Consider the following 22,812-nt stretch of genomic DNA (forward strand, 5'->3'; position numbering starts at 1 on the left):
CTTGACAGTCGACACCACCCGCCGCAGCTGCGACTGAAAGCTCTAGAAAGGTCGAGTAGGGCCAACGCGCGCCTCCCACCGTTGCTATTCTCCAACGCGCACTACGTAACTCCATACACTTTCGTTCTCCTCACTGGCTGGTGACGTTTTGCGTTGCCTGTGTGTGGCAAACGTTTCTTCACTCCGCAGGCAATAAATCGCTCTTTTGACACGGGACTGTTCTGTCTCCGAGAAAGACAATGACATCGCGCCAAGAAACGTAAGTTGTGTGCCACCCGGAGGGGCCTCTGGCGGAAAAGTGCAAATGTGCTTGTGTAGCCGGCTAATGTTAGCCGCCCGACAACATGCTGCGGTAATGGCGGGAGACTGGCCTTTACCTCGGTTAACTGCGAGCTACCATTAACTTGTAAACTGTCTGCCCATTCCAGGCTACTTTTTCCAAATACGTCGGCCACTGTCGCTTTCTGTCGTATGTGAGGATTCGTTGAGACTGCGACGACTTTTGTATGACGTTAAGGAGTATGTCAGGTGCACCGCATGGCTCAACTAACTCCACTGTTAGCTTGGCTAGCACAGCGAATTCATTCAACGACATTCGAGCCGGTTTTAATGAGGATCGCGTCCGTGTCTTGCAAAGTTAGGACTGCGGCGTTGTTGATCCCTAGCGGCATAGCAATATATTGAACACGCACAGTTTATGAAGGATATGTGATACAATATATATTTATATTCACTCCCATTCCATGTGGAGTAAGATGCTTTGGCTCGTGATGAGGGGCACGAGTTGATTGCATTATAGATGAAAGTGGCCATTAACAAGCAGCGTTTTCAGATTTTCTAACAATGAGCCGTTTGCTGTCTCGAATGAGTTGCACAGTACCCAAATTTGTATTTTTAGTTTGATTATGAAATGTTTAGATACTGCGGTCCTTTGTAACTTGATACTATCGTCACCTGATACTGACTTTTTTTTTAATGGACGACAGTTACACCTGAACTGTGCCCATCTGTTGCCTATTATGGCGTATGCTTACCTTTCATTTGAAATTTCAGTTAGTGCAATAAGCACAATCGTTCTATTTCTGAGACGAGCACATTTTGAGTCCTCTTTTGTATTCCTACAAAGTGCCATGCAAATATTGTTGAATGGTTTAAAAATAATAGCTGAGCTGTGCTTTCATTGCCGTTTCTTCACAGGTCTCCAGCAAGTGCCAAGTGGTACGATAGGAGGGACTCTGTCTTTATTGAGTTCTGTGTAGTGGACAGCAAAGACGTAACGGTCACTATTGATAAAGCTAAATGTATTTTCAGGTATGTATGAATCATACTTATTGTGGATAATCTAGCTGCTTAACTCTCTTGAAATATTTTCCTTTTAAACTGTCTTCGATGTTTTGCTTTGTAAGACTTTGCCACACACATGGGAGCTGTCATCTTAACTGCCTATTGTCAAACACGGCCGTAGCCCGAAGCATTGAACTGAAATCTAAATACCCAATATGCATGCCTTCGTAATTTCAGGTGGTGGTGAAAATGTTTGCTTTGTTGGTTGATTGCACGAAACTAGCAGCATGAATTGCATCAGATTCAAAGACAAATACGACAAGTGAGGTTGGATTCTTTAATTGTGTGTGTGTGTGTGTGTGTGTTTTCCCACAGTTGTGTTGGAGGAACTGACAATGTCAAACATGAAAATGAAATAGAACTCTTTGATGCTGTCGATCAAAAAGTAAGTATTGTTAAGATGCATTGGCATTTTTTAAATTTATTTTGTAAGCCCTCACCTTCACTGTCCTTAAATGCAGGAATCCAAACACAAACGCACAGATAGATCTGTGTTGTGCTACTTGCGGAAAGCAGAGCCGGGCAAGTCATGGCCGAGGCTTGCCAAAGAGAAGGCTCAGGTTGGTTCATATCTCAAGACACTGTCCTTTTAAAATGCACCTGACTGGTTAGATGACTTTATTGGGTGTGTCTCCGCAGCCCAGATGGCTCAGTCTTGACTTTAACAACTGGAAAGAGTGGGAGGACGACTCAGAAGAGGAGATGGGCAACTTTGATCAATTTTCAGATGTAAGCGCTTGTAAAATGTACATTCCTTTCTTTTTTTTTTAGTTCAATGGAAGCACATCAAACAGTCCAGTACACCAGAGGTTGTATGGTTTGAAGATACCTCTTTCAGAAAACACCTTGAAGTGAAACCTCCACCATGTATGAGAACAGCAAATATTTTGCTTACTGCACATCTAAAGCAGTGGCCCCCAACCTTATGGGCTTCTGTTGCAGTCAAAACACCATCGAACAGCCGTACCCAAAATTTATAATTTTGAATTGACCATTGTGTGAAATCTATTGCTTATTTTATGCATCTTTTAATTTTTAGAATTAATAACATTGCTGACTATCCTATCTCAACATTGGCATTATTGCGCTTCATACCACAGCTCCACTTTCACTTTGTATTGGAGACAAATACCACGAGCTGAAGGGAAAATCTAATCCCTTTATTTTACTAAATTAAGTTTAGACAAGATATGATTTTGAACATAATGTTGATTTCTCGTAAACAGAGATTGATAGCATGCATATACGTGAACATCACGGCCCATATAAAATAGCAGTAGAGTCAAAAGAATTTTGGAAACAAATTCTGATACCCCCCTCAAAATTGTTATTGGTATTTAATTTGCGATTTTTATTTTTTTTCTCCTCCTTCCGACGGTCCTTTTTGCATGTCTTCATATGTAGTTAGATATACGCACGCACAAGAAGTTAATTCATCTTTTTTTTAATGAGCAATGGCAGCTCTATTATACATTTACAGCAGGGTTGATAATTATTATTTTTTTTCAATTTTGTCGATAAATTTAATTACTGTGATACCACCACTGAAGGGCATCAGTGATAGCCAGTGGAAAAGTGTTATGCGCTTGAACTCTGCCTATAGTATATAGGTAATTTTATACAGTTAGCCATGAGTGGTTTGTCCATAATACCACTAGGTGTCAGTATTACTCTAACCTTTTTTGTCTGTCAATAGTAGGAGGGTTGCGGATCTTCCCAATTCAGCACTACATGCGTATATTATACTTAATATTTTAAACTCGTACAATTTGGTTTGATTCAGCGCACACTTTCAAAACTGATTTTCTGATTCAAATCATTTTTTCTTTTTAATGGATTATTTTTTTATTGCACTGGGGTTAACGTCTCTTCATGCTTGTTTAAATGTTAGACATTGTAACGGTTAATGAAGATTTTGTGGAAGCGGCTGTTTTTGATAGGATGTGAGAAGTTCTTTGTGTCAAATGTTGTACAACTTTTAAGTCACCCATCAGCATCATGCAATTGTTTGCTTTCGGCTTAGGAGGCTTAGTTGTCATACTGATTTTGGAGGTTTTACTTGCTGCGATTATTTAAAAATCTTAACGTAATTTGTGGTCTCAACATGAGGGAGGGGAGAGGGCAAAAATCTTTGTTTTGACTTTTTTTCACTTTTCATGTTTGCAGATGATGAATAACATGGGAGGTGATGATTTCCAACCTGATCTCGATGGTGCCGATGTAAGAATCATTGTTTTTAACCAGCTTCAGCCACACGATTGGCTTCGGTTTATCATTCCATGTTTTACTTGATTTATTTATTTTATTACGTTTTCATTTTCCAGGATGAGTCTGCAGACAGTGATGACGAAAGTAAGAAGTCCTTTCATATGTACCATCAACTTCTCAATTAATTCTAATGGGAGCTTGTGAGAGATAGGTAATTGTATTTCTCCCTACTTTCAGAAATGCCAGATTTGGAATAGAGGACCTGAAACTCTGGAAGGGGAGGAAAAGAGCAGCAGACAAAGGAAACAAATGAAATCGACACTTTTACACTTTTTTAAAGGCAGTGGGAAAAAAACTAATGTACCGAGTTGGCAGCCATAATTAAATGCATAGCCTCTGCTCTACACGCCTGTGAAGGTTGACATGCATGGTAATGTACAGAGCAGCTATCTCCACTTCCATTTACTCTACTGCACGTCAGGTATCTTGCTTTACTGTTATATGACCAACGAAGCACACCTTAATGGAAAAAGCTTGTCCTTAATTGAGCAATATGTGTTGATCAGATTGACTACAACAGAATTGTGGTTTATGATTAGTAAAACCTTTGTCAAATGTTGTGGTTTTAAGTTAGGTACATAGTGTAGTTTCCTCTGTTAAAAAAATCAAATAAAATAAAGTTAGTTGGGATCCCTCTAAAGCCTTCCATGTGCCGTGAATTAGATGACCAGAAAGCCGGTCTGTTGTTTCTGTATCTTCAATTTCCTGCTTACATGTTTCCCTTTACTCCTTGTTTATATGAAGTCATGGCAAACGTGTTTCATCTGTCCAATGACCATCTAATCCAGTATTGTAAATGGAGTTCATTCATTTGAATATCTTAACTGTTCCTCTCTCCAACATACCAACATGCACTCAGCCTGCAGGATCAAGTTGAAATTATTTGCAGCAGTGGGCTTGAAGCTTCGTTGTGCTTCAGCATCACATCTCTGGGTTCTGCATACACACACAAAATCTTAAAACTGAACCTGGTTGGAGAGATGCAGTGATGTGTAATGACCAAATTCTATTTGCACTGTCAACAAAATGTGTGGGGAGACATGATGTTGCATTACAGTGGACATTCATTTTTTTGTCTACATATTTCTAATAAACTGTTTAAGAAATCATGGATGCTCTCTTACTCATTATAACAAATGACTTAACATACATGGGACGGGGAACTTTGGTTGGCAACGTTTGCTAGTGTACATAAGTGCTAAAAATTAGTTTTGTTATGCGTCACAAGATAATGACAGCAATATTTGATATATCCGCATCGGTACAAGTTACGTGTACAACGCGCTGCAAAAGGGTTTGAAAACCATCGAGAAAGCGAGAATTCCGAGGTGATGGTGAAGGTACGTCGCCGCTGCTGACGTCAGGGCTTTCAAAACTTCTCTTTGATCGCACTTTATACTTTCATCCGTTGCGCCGCTCGCGTGTCTTTGATGGCATTCGTTAGTCTAAAATAATTGAAAGAGATGGCGTTTCGTTTGCAGTAGCTTAGACAGAAACTTCCTCCGCTCGATAGCTTCCTCTTTGGGCTTGATTTCCTCGCCCATCGCAACATTAAGTACGTACAATACACTATGTCCTATTTTCATGGTGAACTACTTTTACAATATGCGCGAGTTGTCCGCCTGTTAAGTCCCAACTAAAACTACAACTACTGTTTATTGGCGATCATCGAATTGTATTCACTTTATACTACGCGCACTCGATCGTTAATGTGCGACAATGTTCTATTGTTAGTTTGCTATTATTGTTAGAAGCGTCGCAAAGGGTAGTAACGACATAATTACAGTTTAAACGTCACAAGGGGTTTTACTTTGAAACGGTGGCGTAATTTGACCGGATGTTTGCGATCATTGTGGCGAAGCTTTACGCAGCTGGCGCTCGCTCTCTGTAATCATGGCTGCACAGGACCATACCAGCCATGTTTGCTAATTTAAAACCCAAAGGTTAGTGAATAGTTGTTTATTATTTATCGTGGTGCCACCTTCTCTTCGATTCCTGCTACGACGCCGGGTGGAGACACCCGTGCCTTCGAGATCCGCGGAATGAAAGGTTTGCTAGTTCCGCTTGAGATCCCAATACAAGTTTAGAAAGCGCAGTATGGGAGGAGGATGCTCTGGGGAAATTGCCCGTGTGCGTTCGGCGTAAACAATGTAACTTCATCAGGCTGCTAGCTAACGTTAGCCGACGAACAAAAGGCACCGCGCACCCAGCTGTTAAGAGGAGAGTTTCTGACCGTTCGCCTCTTAACGATAGACACTGCGGAATGCTTACAGGTACATAAATGTAATTTGATGGGGGTCATCGCGGATAAAGATAGCGTGGTCGTGTATTCGCTGGACCTGCAGTTGGGCTGTTGGCTAACGTCGAAGGAAGCCCCGGTGACTAAACGCAAAGGATGCTATCGGTTAGCTTCTTTGGCTAGCATTAACTCGCTAGTTTCCATTGTGATGATTTAGCATCAATAACCTTGGAACTGAAAGGGTAGTATTTGTCTTGCCGGTGTAAATGGAAACCACAGGATCTGCTGTCTTGTCGACTTGGACTCACATTTAGCACGTCTGAAAACAGACGAGCATCGCTCTGGCGTGAATTGTTCTCGTGAGAATGAAGCTAGCGCCGCTTAGCTAGCGCGGCGCTCGTAATGGCCTCGTTGAATTAGGAAATCAAGTATTTAGAGGGTTACTTAGGTTAGTGCGAGCGACATAAATCAGGCCTCTTGGGTGAATGTAGTCGAACCGATCACTCCGTTATGAATTGGGTCAGGCCGGGGCTTGTGTTAGTGTTTACCCCGTAGCTTGTGTACATGTTTTGCAGCGTCTCATCAGCCGAAATGACGAGCGTCTTATTGTTTTTTTAGTCCGCTTTCGCGTTGTGTATGGCTGGGCCTCGCTGGCATCTACTCCTCGCTGTAACTGGCTGCGACATTTTGACGCTTGTTGTTAGGAGTAAAATGGTGCTGGCAGGAGGATACACTTTCAAACTTTATCAGACAGCAAATACGCACTAACTCTATATGTAATCAAAATAAAATAGTACAGTGTAGGAAAATGCAAACGCACGTGTGTTGAAAATACTGTTTTGTTATTGCGAGGTTGCGATTTGCTTTCATCGCGCGTATTATTTACGTTTGATTGTTCGTATGTTTTAATAGATGGAGGCAAATAATCATTTCAACTATGGCACCCATTCTTCAGCAAACTCAGGACTGAAACGCTCCTCAGGGGATTCTCTTTATACTAATGGTTCCTCCATGAGTTTTCCTCAGCAAGGAAAGAGTGAGTATCTAAAAATTAATCATCCATCAAGGGGATGACGAAATTAGATTTGTTTTCATTTCTAATATCTGACTAAATATATTTCCTATATTTGACAGATATGAATGGCGAAATGAATGTGAATGGCATCACCACTGTACTTGGGTCTAGTGCACCTGCTTCCCAACCATCTTCCAGTCCTTACCCGCATATCAGCAACCACCACCAGAGCAGCATGGGCTACCTGTGGGGAGGGCATCCTCAGTACAGTCCAACCATGGCCACGTCTCCTGGGCACAGCTTGCACCAGAAGCAGCCGGCACCGGGCTTGGTCCAGCCTCAGTCACATCACTTCCAGCCTCAAGGACCATACCAACTGAATGGGGATATGGAGGGCTCTCAGCAGTCACCAATGGCAGGTCCATCAAGCATGCCCCCCACTAGCAGTCAGTTCTGGAGCAGAAGTAACCCTGCTTCACAGGCTGCCGCTTACACTTCCCGCAGCATGTATGGAACGTATGAAAGTCAGTCCCCTCCATCATCACAGCATCTCCATTCCCATCTGCGGCCACCCCTTCACCTACCGCAGCATTATGGCGTGATGTCGAATGGGATGCCCTACTACCAGCAGCCCCACACATCTTTGCCATCTCCCCAGCACCCAAAACAGTCTACAGGTCAGAGAATGCAGAATTTTGTACCTCCACACGAAACAGAGGAGGGTCCCTCGAGAGCAGTGACATCATCGGCCGTGCAGGACGGAGGATCTCCCACAAGGGGGGAAAAGACCCTCCATGGTAGCAACATGTCAACTTCCATGCAAGGTGAGCTCTCGACACAGCGACAGTGGATGTAAAACGTTTATTTTATTTTTTCAAGTGCCATGTTTTGTGATATAAATAAGAGACCTGGGCTAATCATTTTAACACATTTTCCACCAATTATGTGACCCATAACACAAACAACTCAATGTCAACATTTTTTTTGGGGGGGGGGCAAAGTGAAGTACAAATAACAAATTGAAATTTCGCAAGTGGCCAACCTTATTAAAACTTATGTTAAATGGAAGTCAGCAAACACCCACCACCATTTCAAGTGCCACTGATTAACACCAAATAAAGTTCAGATTTACATGTAGCTTTTTCCTGCCATTTTTCACTTGCTAGCGGAAGCCTGACTTTTTATTGTTTTTTTTAAAACCCTCAGTCCTGTTTCAAACTGTTATTTCCACCACCTAGCATAATGAAGGACCCAGGTCCAACAGGCATGGTGTTCTTTTGGTTCTGAGCATGTGTTTGTGCTAAAGATATGTGTTTGAATGATGGCCTTAAAGTTTAGCGATGATTTCATCGGACCATAACACATATTCCCACATGCGTTTGAACGTTTTTGTCATGGTTCAATGAAACCAGGGTTGAATAAAAAAAGATGGCTTTATGAACTGTTCAAAATAGCAGTCATTGTTTGGACAGTACCTTCAGTCTCCTGCTAGAAAGCAAAAGCCAAGAAAAGCCAACAATAACATCTGAAATTTAGGGTACTTAAGAGGCACTTGAAACAGTCACTGGTGGGTGCTGAAATTTTATTTTACATGAGGTTGAATATGATAGGTGAAATCTGACTGCAGCTACATCCTATTAATAAGATGGTGTGCACACTTGTGCAACCACATTATTTCGATCAGTTATTTTAACTTCCCCTCTCGAAAAGATAGGCGGGAAAAAGAGAATTTTGCATGTTATCGGTCACAATAATGGTGGATTTTTTTAATTATTTTTTTTATGATTTATCTTGGCGTCAGTTTGTAATCACCAAGACCTGGGGCCTCACTTATCAAAGAGTGTATATATATTTACAAAAAAATGTACTAAATCCGAAAATGGCACATGACCAAAAACAAAAAAAATCCATATCTACCAAACGGTGTGTACATAAACCTAACACCTATAGCATATTTTCCCTAGATAAGTTAAAGCTTGGGAACCTGTTTGTGGATAGTGCCCTCCATATGGTCATTGCAAAGCGTTACATAAAAATGAATGAGCCATGCAGACAAATGCTTTGTGAAAGGTGAATAATGGCAATGCTCATCAACACAGTGGAAATAAGGAAGGGTATAATGTTTGGTGGCCTTTGCAGTGAACAGGAAAAAAAAACAAAAACCCGCATGACAAGGAGGACAGAAGGAGGAATAAAAAAGTGGTAGAAAAAAGAAAAAAAATGCAACCCATTTTCAGTTTGTAAACAAAGATGACGCAATTAGGATGTGCTCGCATGATTGAAGCAGAAAGAATGTCGGGTTTCTTAATCTGTACATAAGGCTAACTGTAAAGCATGACACAAATTACCATGGGGGGCTATAACTAACATTGGCAGATGGAAAGCAACTTTCTAATGTTACAATGTGGCCCGATCTCTGATGGCCAGATACTTAACTTTATTTAGTGAGACACTGCGAGGCCTGCAGGGGCCATCGTCAACAGAAAGGAGAACTACATCCTCAGGGCTAACTCTACTTGCACGACAGGTTGAGTAATGTAGCCTGCTAATCTGCTAATTTGTTGCTTCTTTTATGTATATATTATCTTAAAAGGAACTGAGAATCATATCAAGATTTTGCAACTACAATCTTGGCGTACCGCATTGTAGGGCTACTTTTATTCATTTTTTTTGAAGTTTCAAGGATGCCCAGGACAAAACGGCTTCCGTGAACATCCTAAATAATAATGCTAACGAATTAAGATGTTAAACTTACAGCGAACTGGTGTGAACCAAACTGCATCTCTGAGTTAGCTACCCGTTACTTGCTCGCGCTAGCCTTTGGCATGAAATGGAAACTGGTCTATAGTCAATAAAGGCTCGAATGTGCACTCGCACATTGGAAAGGTGTTCGTTATTGGCCGTTGTGTGTGTGTGTGTGTGTGTGTGTATATCTATATATAGATATAGCTATATACACTCAAACATCATACCCACCCCTTTTATTTTTATTTGCTCTGGTGTTTTTTCTTAGTGCATACGAGGGATGAAGGCAAGGAGGCAAATACAGATGGTAATTGCACCGAGGAGACAAGTGTCGCGCTCAGGCCTCTAGACTCTTCTTCCGCTTTTGTCAGACATATAATTGATGATCATGAGGAGTCTGAAAAGCCAACTGCCCAACCACCAGAGGGTATTAGAGGGACTGGAGAAAGCACACCTCCTCGAGCGACACTCACTACATCAACGACAACGCCTCTGAATAAGATGTCTGGTGCTACTGCTGTTGAATCTCCCATGGCTTCCTCTCCATCCACTGTTGGTTCTTTCCCTGATGTCAAATCTACTTCAACCCAGTCATCATCAGTTCCTCCTCCCAAGCATTCCTCACCCCCTTTTCCTCCTCCTGCTACTGAGGTAACACTTTCTGGATCTAAACATCTGCTGGTGGCTTCCCCTTCTTCCCCCTCGCCCGCAACACATCGGAAGTTTTGTCCAGCTCCAGGCTTGGCTGATGGACGTCCTTGGGTTTCTTCTCCTTCATCTGACTCTCGAGTGCATCATTCCGTTTCTGGACCAATCACAGCTGTTTTAGCACCTGCCATTGTGTCCACATCGTCATACTCTGGTTCTACACCCATCTCATCTCTTCAACAAATGGTCCAAGGCTCCAAACTCCCTCAGTTGCCAGCTGTCAACTCAAACCTATCAAAATGTGATGCAATAGACAGCGTTTGTGCTTCGATAGCATCACCATTGGGAGGGTCATCTTCTGGCATGTTGCTGTCAACGCATGGAATGCCTTCTGCTGGCAGTGAACACCAGCAGGACACCTTGTACACTGCTGTGACAGCTGTTGGCTCTGGTCGGGCCATTACCTCTGTAACACCACCTCCAGAGGGGCTCAACTCACCCTCCCAGTCAGCCCACGACAGTCCCTCAGCCAGACCTGTCACTACCCTACCTCTACGAACCACGCAAGGCTCCAGGACTGCACCAGTTTCTAATCCTCTTGCCTTGGCCTCCGTGCCTCCTGCAAAATCTTCCGAAACGAATAAGAGTGCTGTCTCTGGACAGCATCTTACCAATTCATCTCCTGTCAGCGTGCTACATCAGTCGTCTTTGTTGTCAGAACACCATGGTCACAGTCACAAAGGTAAAGGCTTAGTACCTGGAAAGGGCGCAATGTCTGAAGAATGGTGCCCTCATCTTGAGTCAGGCATTGTAAAGGCACACAAAGCTTCTGACCCTCAGAAATCATCTGATCTTCCAGGACAACCTTTACTGACTGAGCGACAGCCCAGCAGTACACAAAAGAAGCCAATGGCCATTGACAACACTGGTGATGTGCTAAATGCAGAGCAAACTCCAAGCAGAATTTCAACGCCCCTTCACTGTCCCGGCACCAGACACTCCTCACTGACTGTTGAGACAAGTTTTGACCACTCTTCGCTCACCACCTCCCAATATGGTGACAGTTCATCTTATAGCACGCCGTCAAGAATCCATACTAGTTCCCTCCTAGATAAGTCCAGCTTTGACAACAGCTTTCACCTTGGAAATGGCACATCTCATACAGAAGAGCAACCGTCTTCCGTTTATGAGACCACTAGAGATGGCAGCTTGTCTTTGGATTATTCGAGTCTGAACTCCACCCATGAGAGGGAATTCTCTGAGGCTGGAGAGTCCATGATGGAGTCTTCCCTAAACAATACTTCATTTGGGGCATCTCATTCACGTCACCAAGGTATTTTATTTTCAATTATAAAGTAAAATAAAAAAATTAAAAAAAGTCAAAATTGGTGCTTGTGTTTTCTTTTAGCAATCTATAGTCCTTATGCTTAGAAAATAATAAAATGTCTTTGTTCAGGGACTGAAGCAGGCTGGCCTCCCTATGGTCATCATACAGCAGACTCGGATGCAGTTAGCAAAACACCCACAGCAATGGAGGTCATGACTCCTCCAACTTTCAAGATGAGAGATAAGAACTTCATTGCCTTCAGTACCCCAGCACAAAGTCCTGCTGTACACCCACTGCAACCAGTTACAGATCAGGTTTTGTCAGCCACTGGAGGGCGTCTGAAAAACCCAGGAAAAGCTTCCAAACCTCAGTCTCCAAAGGCGATATGGATTAGTAAATCGGGTATTCCGTGTTTTTATTGGTTATCAAATGTTACTTCTAAAACCCTTGTATAACTGTAAAATTGGCTTTTTTTTTAATTTTTCAAGCTCCTGAAGAGGCCAAGCGAAAACCCCGCGGTCGAACACCAAAGGTGGAGAAGGTCAAGGCTGACGAAGGTGACAGCCAAGAGGAGGTACCCAAGGGAAGGAAGAGAAAGGCGTCTCTTAGACCAGAGCAGGTCAAAGGAAAACTTGACGACTGTGGCCAGACTCAGCCTCCAACTGAGGAAATTGACTCGGTCACAGCTGCCATCGACGCGGTTCTTGCCAACACTTCAGCCATCAGCTCGCCCTTCGAGAAACCTAAGAAGATTAAAAGACCGAAGAAGCATGAGCAAAATGGAAAGGACATGACCACACTGAAAGATGATGCTGGGGCAGTTGCCAGTGATGCTGAGGAAAAGGAGGATGAAAGTGCCGCCGCAGGTAAAGGTAAGGAAATGTTTTGCTTAAAAGAATCACATTTTTAATAGTCGTGCATTGACCTTGTCTGTGCGTGCGTGCGTGCGTGCTGTTTTGTTTTGCTTTTTAAACAGGTGAAACTATCAAGAGGAGGGTTGCAACAGAACAGCAGGTCCAGTTTCCTCTGATGCATGGGTAACTTTCTTATCACGGTTTACTAGGTCTATAAAAAAAAAAAATTCAGATTAAAGTTCATTTAATTGAAAATAGCCACTATTTTCTGCATCTTTAAGAGCTAGTCATATTCTAAAGGAACATTTAAAGTCCTTTGAAGGTGATGTAATAAAGTCTGTCTTGATGATAGATGGAAGAGAGAGATTCGTGTGAGGAAATTAAATGATCGCATGAAGGGCGAGACCTGGTATTACACGCCTTGCGGAAGAAGAATGAAGCAGTTCCCGGAAGTTATCAAGGTAATTTTTGCTCGCGCCGAACCACATCAGTCATTTTTAATTGTAATTGTCCAACTTAATTGATCACGTCCTTTTAATTGTGTGGCTCAGTACTTGAAGAAACACCAGGGTGGCGTTGTCACCAGAGAACACTTCAGTTTCAGCCCGCGCATGCCTGTTGGAGACTTTTATGAAGAAAGGGAGAGTCCTGAGGTTATTCACATTGCATTTTAGACATTTCATTGATTTGTCAATTAAAATTTGAGTTTTTGGTCACAAACACGCACATTTGAGTATTTGGTGACAAACTACGTGTTTTCAAAACACTTCAAACAATGACATTTCTTTTTTTTTTTTTTTATGATGTGTGACAGGGTGTGAAGTGGTTTCTCTTGGCTAATGAGGAGGTTCCCTCTATGATCATGGCCATCACTGGCAGGCGTGGTCGACCGCCGAACCCTGATAAAGAGAAACCAAGCCGGGTTCGTGGCATGAAGGCAGGGCAGGCCCGCCGGCCAGGTAGACCCCCAAAACCCAAGATGATTGACTTCCTTAGTAAAGTTGATGCCAAGCTGTTGAAGAGACTTGAAGAAAAGGGTGAGTGACTGTCATACTCTGGGGGAGGTTTAAAGGATGTGTTTAATATGGCTTGTAGTTGTTGTAATACATGCTTGATGCAGGGAACGTGAAATTCAAATATTTCTTCTAAACTAAACTTGCATTCAACAATTGCAGAAGCACTCACGGAGGAAGAAAAGGAGAAAATGATGAAAATCAAGAAGAAGATGAAGAGGAAGGTTTGTACTTAGATGTGTGTAATTGTTAAACCGATGTGACTTTGATGTCCAATTCTGATTTTGTGTTATGAATCACTTAGGCCCGAATAAGGAGAAGGGAGGATGCTAAGATAAAGAAGACAAGAGAGGATAAAAAGAGAGCAAAGGTATATTTGCATAAAATAAGTATTGGTGACCTTGTATCGTAGTTTGCTCAACACCACTATTCATGTGTCCTGACCTGGGTTTCTGCTACAGCAAGAGTCCAAGAATTTGGAAGTGAAGGCAGAACCCCAAGATCTGGCAACCTCGCCGACAACTGAGGTTGCATCACAGTCTGCTGATGAGCCCAAGAAGCCCGGTAGACGAAGGTCCGTCAAGGTTGAGGTCACTCCTCCCATTCAGCAGACAGACGAAGAGAGGATAGCCCAGGGTAAGAGAGTGCTGAGTGCTCGCGGAAAAGCCAAGGCTCTGGCCAAAGCTCAGGCTGAGGCAGAGGCAGCAGCTCGGGCCGCTCTGGCAGCCAAGAAAACTGCAGAAAGGAGAGTACAGACGCAGAGACGGCTGGAGGAACGCAGAAGACAACAGCTCATTTTAGAAGAGCTGAGGAAACCCACTGAAGACATGTGTCTCACCGACCACAAGGTAAGTCGAGATGTTTATTATTTTTTTCAACTTTTCTCACCCCGATTCCAGATATGGGTGATTATAATGGCCTTTTGTTTTGTAGCCTTTACCAGATCTGTCCCGTGTCCCTGGCGTGATTCTCTCTGGCACAGCCTTTGCCCATTGCCTGGCAGTAGTAGAGTTCCTTCATGGTTACGGAAAGTTGATAGGTCTTGATGTACCCAAGGACATCCCCAGCCTTGCAACCTTGCAAGAAGGTCTCCTCGACATGGGTGAAAGCCAGGGAGAGGTCCAAGATCTGCTCATAAAACTCATGGAAGCTGCACTCCGTGATCCCGGCCTGCCATCATATTATCAAGTGTGTGATGTGGCTTGAGACTTTTTTGGGGGGGGGGATTAATGCAGTTAAACTTATGCTGCTATTAAGCTTTGCTTTTTACTGTCCACCATCAGTCAGTAAAGATCCTCGGGGATAAGCTGGTTGAGCTCCAGCTGACCCGCAGCACAGTTTCAGAAGTACTCCGCATCTTTCTGGAATCTCATGGCTATGAGCCAGAGGTGTCCAACGCATTGAGGACCAAATCCTTCCACGCCTTGCCTCCCGAAACCAAGGCAGCCGTGCTCGGTTTTGTGGTGGAGGAGCTCAACGGGAGCAACATAGTGACAAGGTTTGAAGTGCTTCACATGATTTTTGGTTTCAATAAGATACTCCTGACTAAAATGTTCTCACATCCACATAGTGACATTGACAACACACTAGAGAACATGGCGACCTACAGGAAGAACAAGTGGATTATTGAGGGGAAACTTCGCAAGTAAGACACGCAATCTTACACCAATAGAATAAGAAAATGGAGCACTGTATATGACTCAGATGTTAAATATTCTCCATCTTGTAGACTGAAGGTCGCACTAGCTCGTCGCACTGGTCGATCAGAAGAGCAACTGTGCTTAGAGGAAAGACGCCGCAGTGCCCGAGTGGCTGAAGAGGAGAACCTCGGTCTGGAGGAGAGTGTGGAGAAAAGCACTCGCCGTGGTCGCAAAGAAGAGCCCAAAATAAGTGATGTATGTATGCGCTGAAACGGCAAATGCTATAAATGCGCATTTTACATTTTTCGCCATCTATTTTTTGACAGAGTGAAAGTCCGAGCAATGCCAGTGTCCATGAATTGGAGCGGCAGATAGATAAGCTAACAAAGGTAAGGCAAATTCTTTTCAGACGTGTTACTAAAATTCTATCACGTCGTGGGAAGTAATCCTTGACTCATTGTTTATCTACAGCGGCAAGCATTCTTCCGTAAAAAGCTGCTTCAGTCGTCTCATTCCATGCGAGCTGTATTGTTGGGCCAGGATCGCTATAGGCGTAGGTACTTGGCTCTCCCTCATCTCGGAGGAGTTCTAGTTGAAGGTCCAGAAGAGCTACTGAGTGAGTCTGAATGAATTTGTTAATATGAAAATTGACTTGAAACAAATCACCGGGTTTGTATTTTTGATGTATTTTCTGTATCCTTGCGTCGCAGCCTCGGGGGATGTTGTTATAGCAGAGGTACCAGTCACTTTCCTCAAAAAGGAGCCCAAAACAGAGGAGGTGCCCGTCGATACGACGCCCCCTCATCCTACACCTTCCTCACCTGCCCCTGAAAACCCTCAAAACCAGACATTGTCCCCGGAGGAGGACTCCCTCCCTGGCACCGCGTCCCTTATGAGCAGCCAAAAAGGACGAGGACGGCCCCGAAAAATCAAACCCGAAGTGGAGCTCCACCTCCGCACTGCAAAAATCCGGCGCCAACGCCGAAGTAGCGTCAGGTCAGCAGGAGAAGATGGGCCAGCATCTCCGGTCAACACGTTTACTCAAGATCTCTCGCAGTCTGCTTTTCTGAATTGGCTCAGCCAGTCGAGGCATGCGTCAGCCAGCGGCGCTAACACAGACGAACCTCCAGAGGGCAGTCAAACAGAGGAGAGTGTGAAGGATGAGCCGGAGAGTCAGGACCAGTTGTTCAAACAACCAAGTGATGAAAACTCTCTGAGTGAGCCTCAGGTGCCAATTACAGATCCCACACCTGATGCCCCACTCGCACAGGTGAGCTGCCGTTTTTGAGCAAGACTCAGTTAACATCTCGTAATGCCTCGGGTAACAATGATTTGGATTTGCATTCTCTTTTAATCTCTCAGTCTGACGTGCTCATGACGTCCATTGACAAAGCGCCGACTGACCCAGATACTCCAGCGGCACCAGAGGAAATTCCCGCTACACCACAAACCTCCTCCATTCCTGATTGTACGCCCACACTACCTACTCCCCTTCCTACTGCTCAAAGCCCCCCAGCAACACGGACTCCGACCGCCCGCGCCAGGCCAGGCCGCAGGCGGAGGAGGGGCAGTAGAGGCAGTAGCCCTGCTCGAAGGGGGCCACGTGGAGCTGCAGCCAAACGCAGAGGACGCCCGCCCACTTTCAAAGATCTTGAGCAGCAGTACTTTATTCAGTTGGTAGTTAAGCCCATACCAGCATGTAAGCAAAACACACTTAAAACGATTAATACAATGTTTAGTTTCGTGCCAACTCAATATATTGGTGATAATACTATCAATTCAGCCAATGAAATACTGTATAATCATTCTTGCAGCAATGGTGCGCGGCTGGTGGTGGATCAAGAATCCAGAGGAGCTGTTTAGCACACTGCAGGCTCTCCATCCACGAGGCATCCGAGAAAAGGTGCTCCATAAACACCTGGCCAAACACATGGAGAGTTTAACGGAGATTTGTACCAGAGCCGGCAGTGGTGAGCGTGAATGTAGACGCTTAAAATTCAAAGAGCTGAACTTTTTATTTCATGTGCTTGAAATGCTCTCTCCTGCTAGATCCTGTGTTCGAGTTAAAGGAGGAGCAGAAGGAGGGGCTGCTGGAGGCTCTGCAGCAGCCTTGGCAAGTGCAGGAAAGAGCAATGGAGACGGACAATAGCGCCCTACGGTGGGTGGAGGACCTGGAGCAGCGAGTCGTTGCTGCTGATCTCCATCTGAAGGTGACAAATTGCAGCATCAAGATGATCAGCCTTGAAGGAATGCAAAGGCACCCCTGAATTAGAGCAACACAATCTAATCTGCTTCTGTCCTTTTTTGTGTCCACTCAAGGCTGCTCCTCAGAGTACAGTCAACGATGCTGACTCCAGCACAGATGCGCCTGCTGTCGAATTTCAGGTTGTCAGAAAACCAGACTGTCATTCGGTAGGAGACGTATGTAAGCTTAACCTCCAAGCTCTCTCTTCCCTTTTAAGCCCTACACGATCCCAGAGCGGGACTCCATCCGGGCTGACCTCCAGTACTACGAACATGATGCCGACCCACGTGATGACTGGATCATCCGAACCAAGAAGGAGTGGTCTGGCTTGCCTCGCATCGCAACTCATCCGCTCGACTTGGCTGTGCTGCGCCTCGCCAATCTTGAGCGCAACATCGAGAGGCGCTACCTGAAGGAGCCGCTCTGGAACCCAGCTGAGGTGATGCGCCTCGCTCCTCTCACGCCGACACCAGGGGAAGAGCAACCAATGGATGTCATCAGGTAGGAAGGGGAGATGGAGGTTTTTTTTTTTTTTTTAACATATCCGTGTAATACTGAATCCGTGTTTTGCGACTTCTTCTGTTCCAGTCTGGAAAGTGAGATCACGTCTCGGCTCAGAACATGGCGGCAGGCCCTCGACCGCTGCCGCAGTGGCCCTCAGCTGTGTCTGTGTTTGCTGCAGCTTGAGAAAGCTATTGCCTGGGAGAGATCTGTGACTAAAGTGGTAAGAATGCTCAAACTAAAAGCAGGATTTTTTTGTTTTGTTTTCGTAGTTCAACTTAATTGCACTGACACTGTATTGTACTGCGCCTGTTGCCAGTGTGTAAAATTAAATTTTTTTGTCTAGCGTGTTCATAATTGTTCCTTGCTGCTAGTAAAACGACCACAAGAGGGCGCCTTGGTATCGGTTGCGTCTACCCCTTACTTTGAAATAAGGCTGAATGTACTCACCCCATTATTTTATAGCCATATTGCCCAACCATACTCGCAGTTCTACTTTGTTTTCTAACTTTCCATTTTGACCACGACTCTTGACTCCAGACATGCCAGATCTGCAGGAAAGGTGACAACGATGACTGTCTGTTGCTGTGCGATGGCTGCGATCGGGGATGCCACATGTACTGCCTGAGGCCCAAGATCACCCAGGTTCCCGAGGGAGACTGGTTTTGTCCAACTTGTGTTGCCAAGGTCAGAACCCGACTGAGAAGCAGCTTGCGATGAGCTTGCATTATGCAGTGGTTATTTCCTGGCAGATAGTCTCTATCACTCATCAGCGTGGTTATTTGGCTCATGGGCTATCCCTCAGGAGGAAAGCGCGTCACCACATTCCAAAAAGCGGACCAGGGTGAAAAAGAAGCGATATGAAGAAAACAGCTCTGATGACGATACGACAACACGGCGCAGCTCTGGCATGGCAACACGGCATAAGGAGGTGGCGACTGCTGCACCGGCGGCAGCCTCTTCATCCTCGCGTTATTCAGGAGAAGGCGGGGCAGCCAAACGGCGTCGCATGGCAACACGTAACCAGCCAGACCTCACTTTCTGCGAGTGCGTCTTGCCTTCATACTTCAAGATTACTCCCACATGAATTGGTGTTCATCCCTTGTTTTAATTTTATTTTTATTTTTTATCACCTAGGATCATCCTAATGGAAATGGAGGCTCACGCAGATGCTTGGCCGTTCCTTGAGCCCGTAAACCCGCGCCTGGTGCCGGGTTATCGACGCATTGTCAAGAATCCCATGGACTTCCTTACCATGAGAGAGAGGCTTCTTCAGGGAGGGTAAGGTTGCTGCACGCTAGCGACGCGAACAAACGCTACATAACTAAATAGAAATACAATTACAACAACAATACTACTACTACTAATAGTAATGCTGTAAAAGTATATAGTCCCACTAAAAGTAATTTGGAGACAATTGTTTTTGTGATGAAAAGTTGAATATATGACTAAAGTTTAGAATTTCAGTTTTTCTTTCATGTTGTTTTCATCTTGACGTGTTAAACAACGCAGGACTGAAGAGTTTTTTTTTTTGTTTGAAGCCACCCACTTTTAAAGTGAGCCAAAGTATTGGAACACATGACTGATGGGTGTTTGTAGATACTCGAGTAGATTGATTGCTTCAGCATTATATCGTGCTTGTTTTGCCTTTGGCTTTCCCCTTTGAAAACTGCATTTGCTGTTAAGCAAACATGAAGACCAAAGAGCTGTCTATGAGAGAGAAGCCAACCATTTTGAAGCAGGAAGAAGAGTGAAAATTATTGTATGGGCTGTTTTGGAATGTCCTCAAAAAGTAACTGCTGGTGCACAGCGCAACAGATATCGAACAGGTTGTCCAAATGTATCTACAGCAGTTGATGACGGGAACCGTGAGAGAAGATGAGTCACAAAAGTTTTAGAATATATTATGAACTGATGAGACCAAGATGAACGGCTACAAAGGTGATGGAAAAGCCAAAGTATGGAAAAAGAAAGGAGGAAACTCATCTGTGAAGCATCGCAGCAGTAATTGCATGGCTTGGGATTCCATAGCTGCTTCTGGAACTGGCTCACTTTTCTTTATTGATGTTAGAAGCAGAATAAATTATGAAGTCTAAAAAAAACATTTGGTCTGGCAATTTACAGAAAAAATGAATCAGGTGAAGCTTTCTCGTTTTAATGTCGCTCTTAACACATCACATCCGTGTCCCAGGTACTGCAGCTGTGAGGAGTTTGCGACGGATGCTCAGCTGGTGTTTAGCAACTGTGAGCTGTTCAATGAGGATACCTCTGAAGTGGGGATGGCGGGACACTCCATGCGGCGTTTCTTTGAGAGCCGCTGGGCAGAGTTCTACTCCAACAAGGAGAAATAGAACCCTGCAATATTCCCACATATGGTGAAACGGACTGCAAGGAGGTCTTACTACTAAGACTGCCAGGTTTCTCCAGCTAAGTGTATTCCTCTCATGTGTTGGTATCTCTGTGTAGTCTTTTGTTTCCCCTCTTGTTTTTTTTAAAATATTCTTTTATGCTGGGTTCATCTTAAACCCCCGCTACTGTTCTGACTTGAATTTCATTCCCAAGCACCCTCACTTGAGTTCCTTGTGTGTGTCCTCGCTCCACACACTTTCTCAAGTCCCAAGTCTGGGCAAGGCTTTCGGATCTTTGTGGATTTTCATTGCATTTTTCCATCTAAGCAAATGCATTCTGGACCTGCTTAGTAACCCACAAAAAAAAGCTAGGCCCTTTCTTACCTGTTCAAATAAATTGTAATGTGGTCTCATGCCTAGAAGGTTTTTTTTGTTGTTTTTTGGGGCTCAATATATTTTTATTATATATTCTATATATAAATATATATGAAAATGACGATAGCTGGGATTATTTAATAGCAATAGCGTGTAGTGAATGTGTACAGATGACCTCATAGACTTGTCTAGATGATGTGTATGAAAATGGCCAGTTCAACAAGAACCCATGAGAACAATTTGTGCAACCGCCACTTAGCCACGCGCACACATGTTCACACCGCTGCTGTGTGGAAGACACTGGAGGACTTAAGTCCAAGTGGATTTCTCTGTCAAGTGACACAGCAGGTTGTACAGAACTGTGCTACTTGCACTAGTTAGTGCTTTGTTAAAGGTTCTGTTGTAGAGGCACCCACACTGAACGCTTGCTCTTGACACAGATTACAGGTATGTGTAATATATGCCTGTTGTAAACGGACTTGAGTATTTGTCTGAAAATGTACAAACATCAAGCTATGGTCATCTTAATATTGTACAAAGTAGAATTGTAAAAGAGCTTCGAAGCACTGGCTACATAACCGCCTGGTTCAATTTTTCGTTATTTTCCGTCACTTTTTGTGCCGTTTATGGGCCAGCATTCGACGGGGCACTGCTCATTATGCGACTGCGGCGGGGCCACACCGCAGGCCATCTTTTATTTAAACTTGTTTCTTACACTGACCTCAGATCAGCTCGTAGAAAATACACATTATTCCTATTCAGAAAGAGTTAAAAAAAAAAAAAAAAAAGACCAGAAAACCAAATGTGGTGTTATGTGACTTTTTAATAATGTACAGTTTTGGTGACATGAAATTTTGTTCCTTTATATTTTTAGGACCAATTCATTTTTAACAGGATGTATTACAAGACTCTGTTGTATTAAGGTGATGTAACATGTGTGCATCTGTAGAATGTACTGTGAGTTGAATTAAAAAAAAAAAAAAAAAAACAGTCCTTGACTTTGTGGTCCTCCAATTCCCTCCAGCATCATCTTACCTGTGCACATGCAGGGATAGGTCGACCATCTCCTTCATGCGTTAACGTCAGAACTTCAGACTCAACCAAAACCGTTTTAACTTTTCGAAGGATCTCTGACTCACAATTGATTGGACTTTGGGATTTTTGCCTATCAATGGAAATCTGGTCCAATTTCTTCCAAGTCTTGACTGTAACTTCCAGACGGGTACATCAAGAATATCACTGCATTTCGAACCAAACTTTCACTGGACTCGACTAGTTTCCCACTGCCTAGCAGGATGCTAGCACCGCCATATCTCACTGAGAGGGGGATGTTCCTGAGATGATGAGATATGTTGGTTGCCCACGACACAATTTTCCTTAATGGCAGAAGAGATCAATTTTAGTCTCATCAGACTAGAGCACCGTTCCTCTTACATTTTGGCACCACAATTGAGAATTCTGATGGTTACCTTTCAAGACAGGTTTTTAAGTGGTGCAATATTTCCGTTTGAATATGATGGCACTCGTGGGGAATCAAAGATTGAGAATTTTTCTTTTTCAAGGCACCTACATGTGTTCGTGTTGCTACTGCTAATATCATTTTTCCATAAAATCCCACCAGATATCCCGAGGGTGTTGGTTGGAAGCGTTATTGCTTTTTCCCAACAATGTGATATTAAAATGTATAAATATACTCGCTTTTATTGTGCTGTATAGCAGCACATTTCTTATATTTCTGCTGCCTCTTTCATTGCCATCTGCGGCACCAGTGCTGGGAAAAAAGCACACAGTTTCTTTCGTGGACTTCAGGGTGCAAAAGATTATCTTGCTCAAAGTGTCCAAGTCAACAAGTGGGCCATCCATGTCATACATAACCATAAATAAAAACTATATTCTATGTTGCTGTCAACTCATAACCCTCGAAAAATATTTGTTGCTAAATGCTTGAATTAATCACTTGGATCGCATTTGTCCGGGGAGTTTAGAACCCGACATTGCTTGGATGATAATTTGGAAAACGCATGATAAAGTAGATCGTATAATGTGTCAATTACTTGCATTACTGATTCATATGTTACGAAAACCACCATTTGATCCAAAATGTGCAGTCCTGATGATGTCGATGTGATGACGTGCTTGCAGGGCCTTCATGGAGAGTCCTGTCTGAGGCACATGCTCCTCTGGAGAGCTTGCCATCACCGCCAGCTGCTTTGCGTTCAAGCGGGACGACCTCTCACCTTGATGCTCTTC

The 22,812-nt window shown here is 43.8% G+C and overlaps 2 protein-coding genes across 6 annotated transcripts; both read left to right on the forward strand.

Annotated features, from left to right (window-relative positions):
* LOC148339752 (prostaglandin E synthase 3-like) lies at positions 1–4,721 on the forward strand. Its single transcript, XM_088291439.1, has 8 exons — positions 1–259; positions 1,198–1,311; positions 1,660–1,729; positions 1,806–1,904; positions 1,984–2,073; positions 3,511–3,564; positions 3,669–3,696; positions 3,790–4,721. Exons 1-8 carry the CDS (start codon positions 240–242, stop codon positions 3,807–3,809), a joined length of 495 nt encoding a protein of 164 aa, XP_088147565.1. The 5' UTR covers positions 1–239; the 3' UTR covers positions 3,810–4,721.
* A 742-nt stretch (positions 4,722–5,463) lies between these two features.
* On the forward strand, positions 5,464–21,643 carry baz2a (bromodomain adjacent to zinc finger domain, 2A). 5 transcript variants are annotated; one of them, XM_088290456.1, is made up of 30 exons: positions 5,464–5,555; positions 6,764–6,887; positions 6,986–7,690; positions 9,880–11,592; positions 11,716–11,988; positions 12,075–12,458; positions 12,563–12,623; positions 12,793–12,901; positions 12,992–13,093; positions 13,255–13,477; positions 13,616–13,677; positions 13,758–13,823; positions 13,915–14,301; positions 14,387–14,641; positions 14,737–14,951; positions 15,024–15,098; positions 15,183–15,348; positions 15,420–15,482; positions 15,565–15,709; positions 15,804–16,363; positions 16,456–16,792; positions 16,908–17,063; positions 17,143–17,303; positions 17,413–17,478; positions 17,556–17,839; positions 17,927–18,062; positions 18,380–18,526; positions 18,645–18,886; positions 18,977–19,120; positions 20,031–21,641. In XM_088290456.1, exons 2-30 carry the CDS (start codon positions 6,764–6,766, stop codon positions 20,188–20,190), a joined length of 7,521 nt encoding a protein of 2,506 aa, XP_088146582.1. In that variant the 5' UTR covers positions 5,464–5,555; the 3' UTR covers positions 20,191–21,641. The 5 variants fall into 5 exon arrangements, with proteins under 5 accessions (XP_088146582.1, XP_088146584.1, XP_088146581.1 ...); XM_088290458.1 differs by having other exon boundaries at positions 5,479–5,661; positions 12,075–12,452; positions 20,031–21,643; XM_088290455.1 differs by having other exon boundaries at positions 5,479–5,661; positions 20,031–21,640.
* Positions 21,644–22,812: the final 1,169 nt, after the last annotated feature.

This window comes from Idiotropiscis lumnitzeri, chromosome 3 (assembly GCF_059441095.1).
Source record: "Idiotropiscis lumnitzeri isolate Australia: NSW breed Sydney's pygmy pipehorse chromosome 3, RoL_Ilum_1.0, whole genome shotgun sequence".
Lineage (NCBI taxonomy): Eukaryota > Metazoa > Chordata > Actinopteri > Syngnathiformes > Syngnathidae > Idiotropiscis > Idiotropiscis lumnitzeri.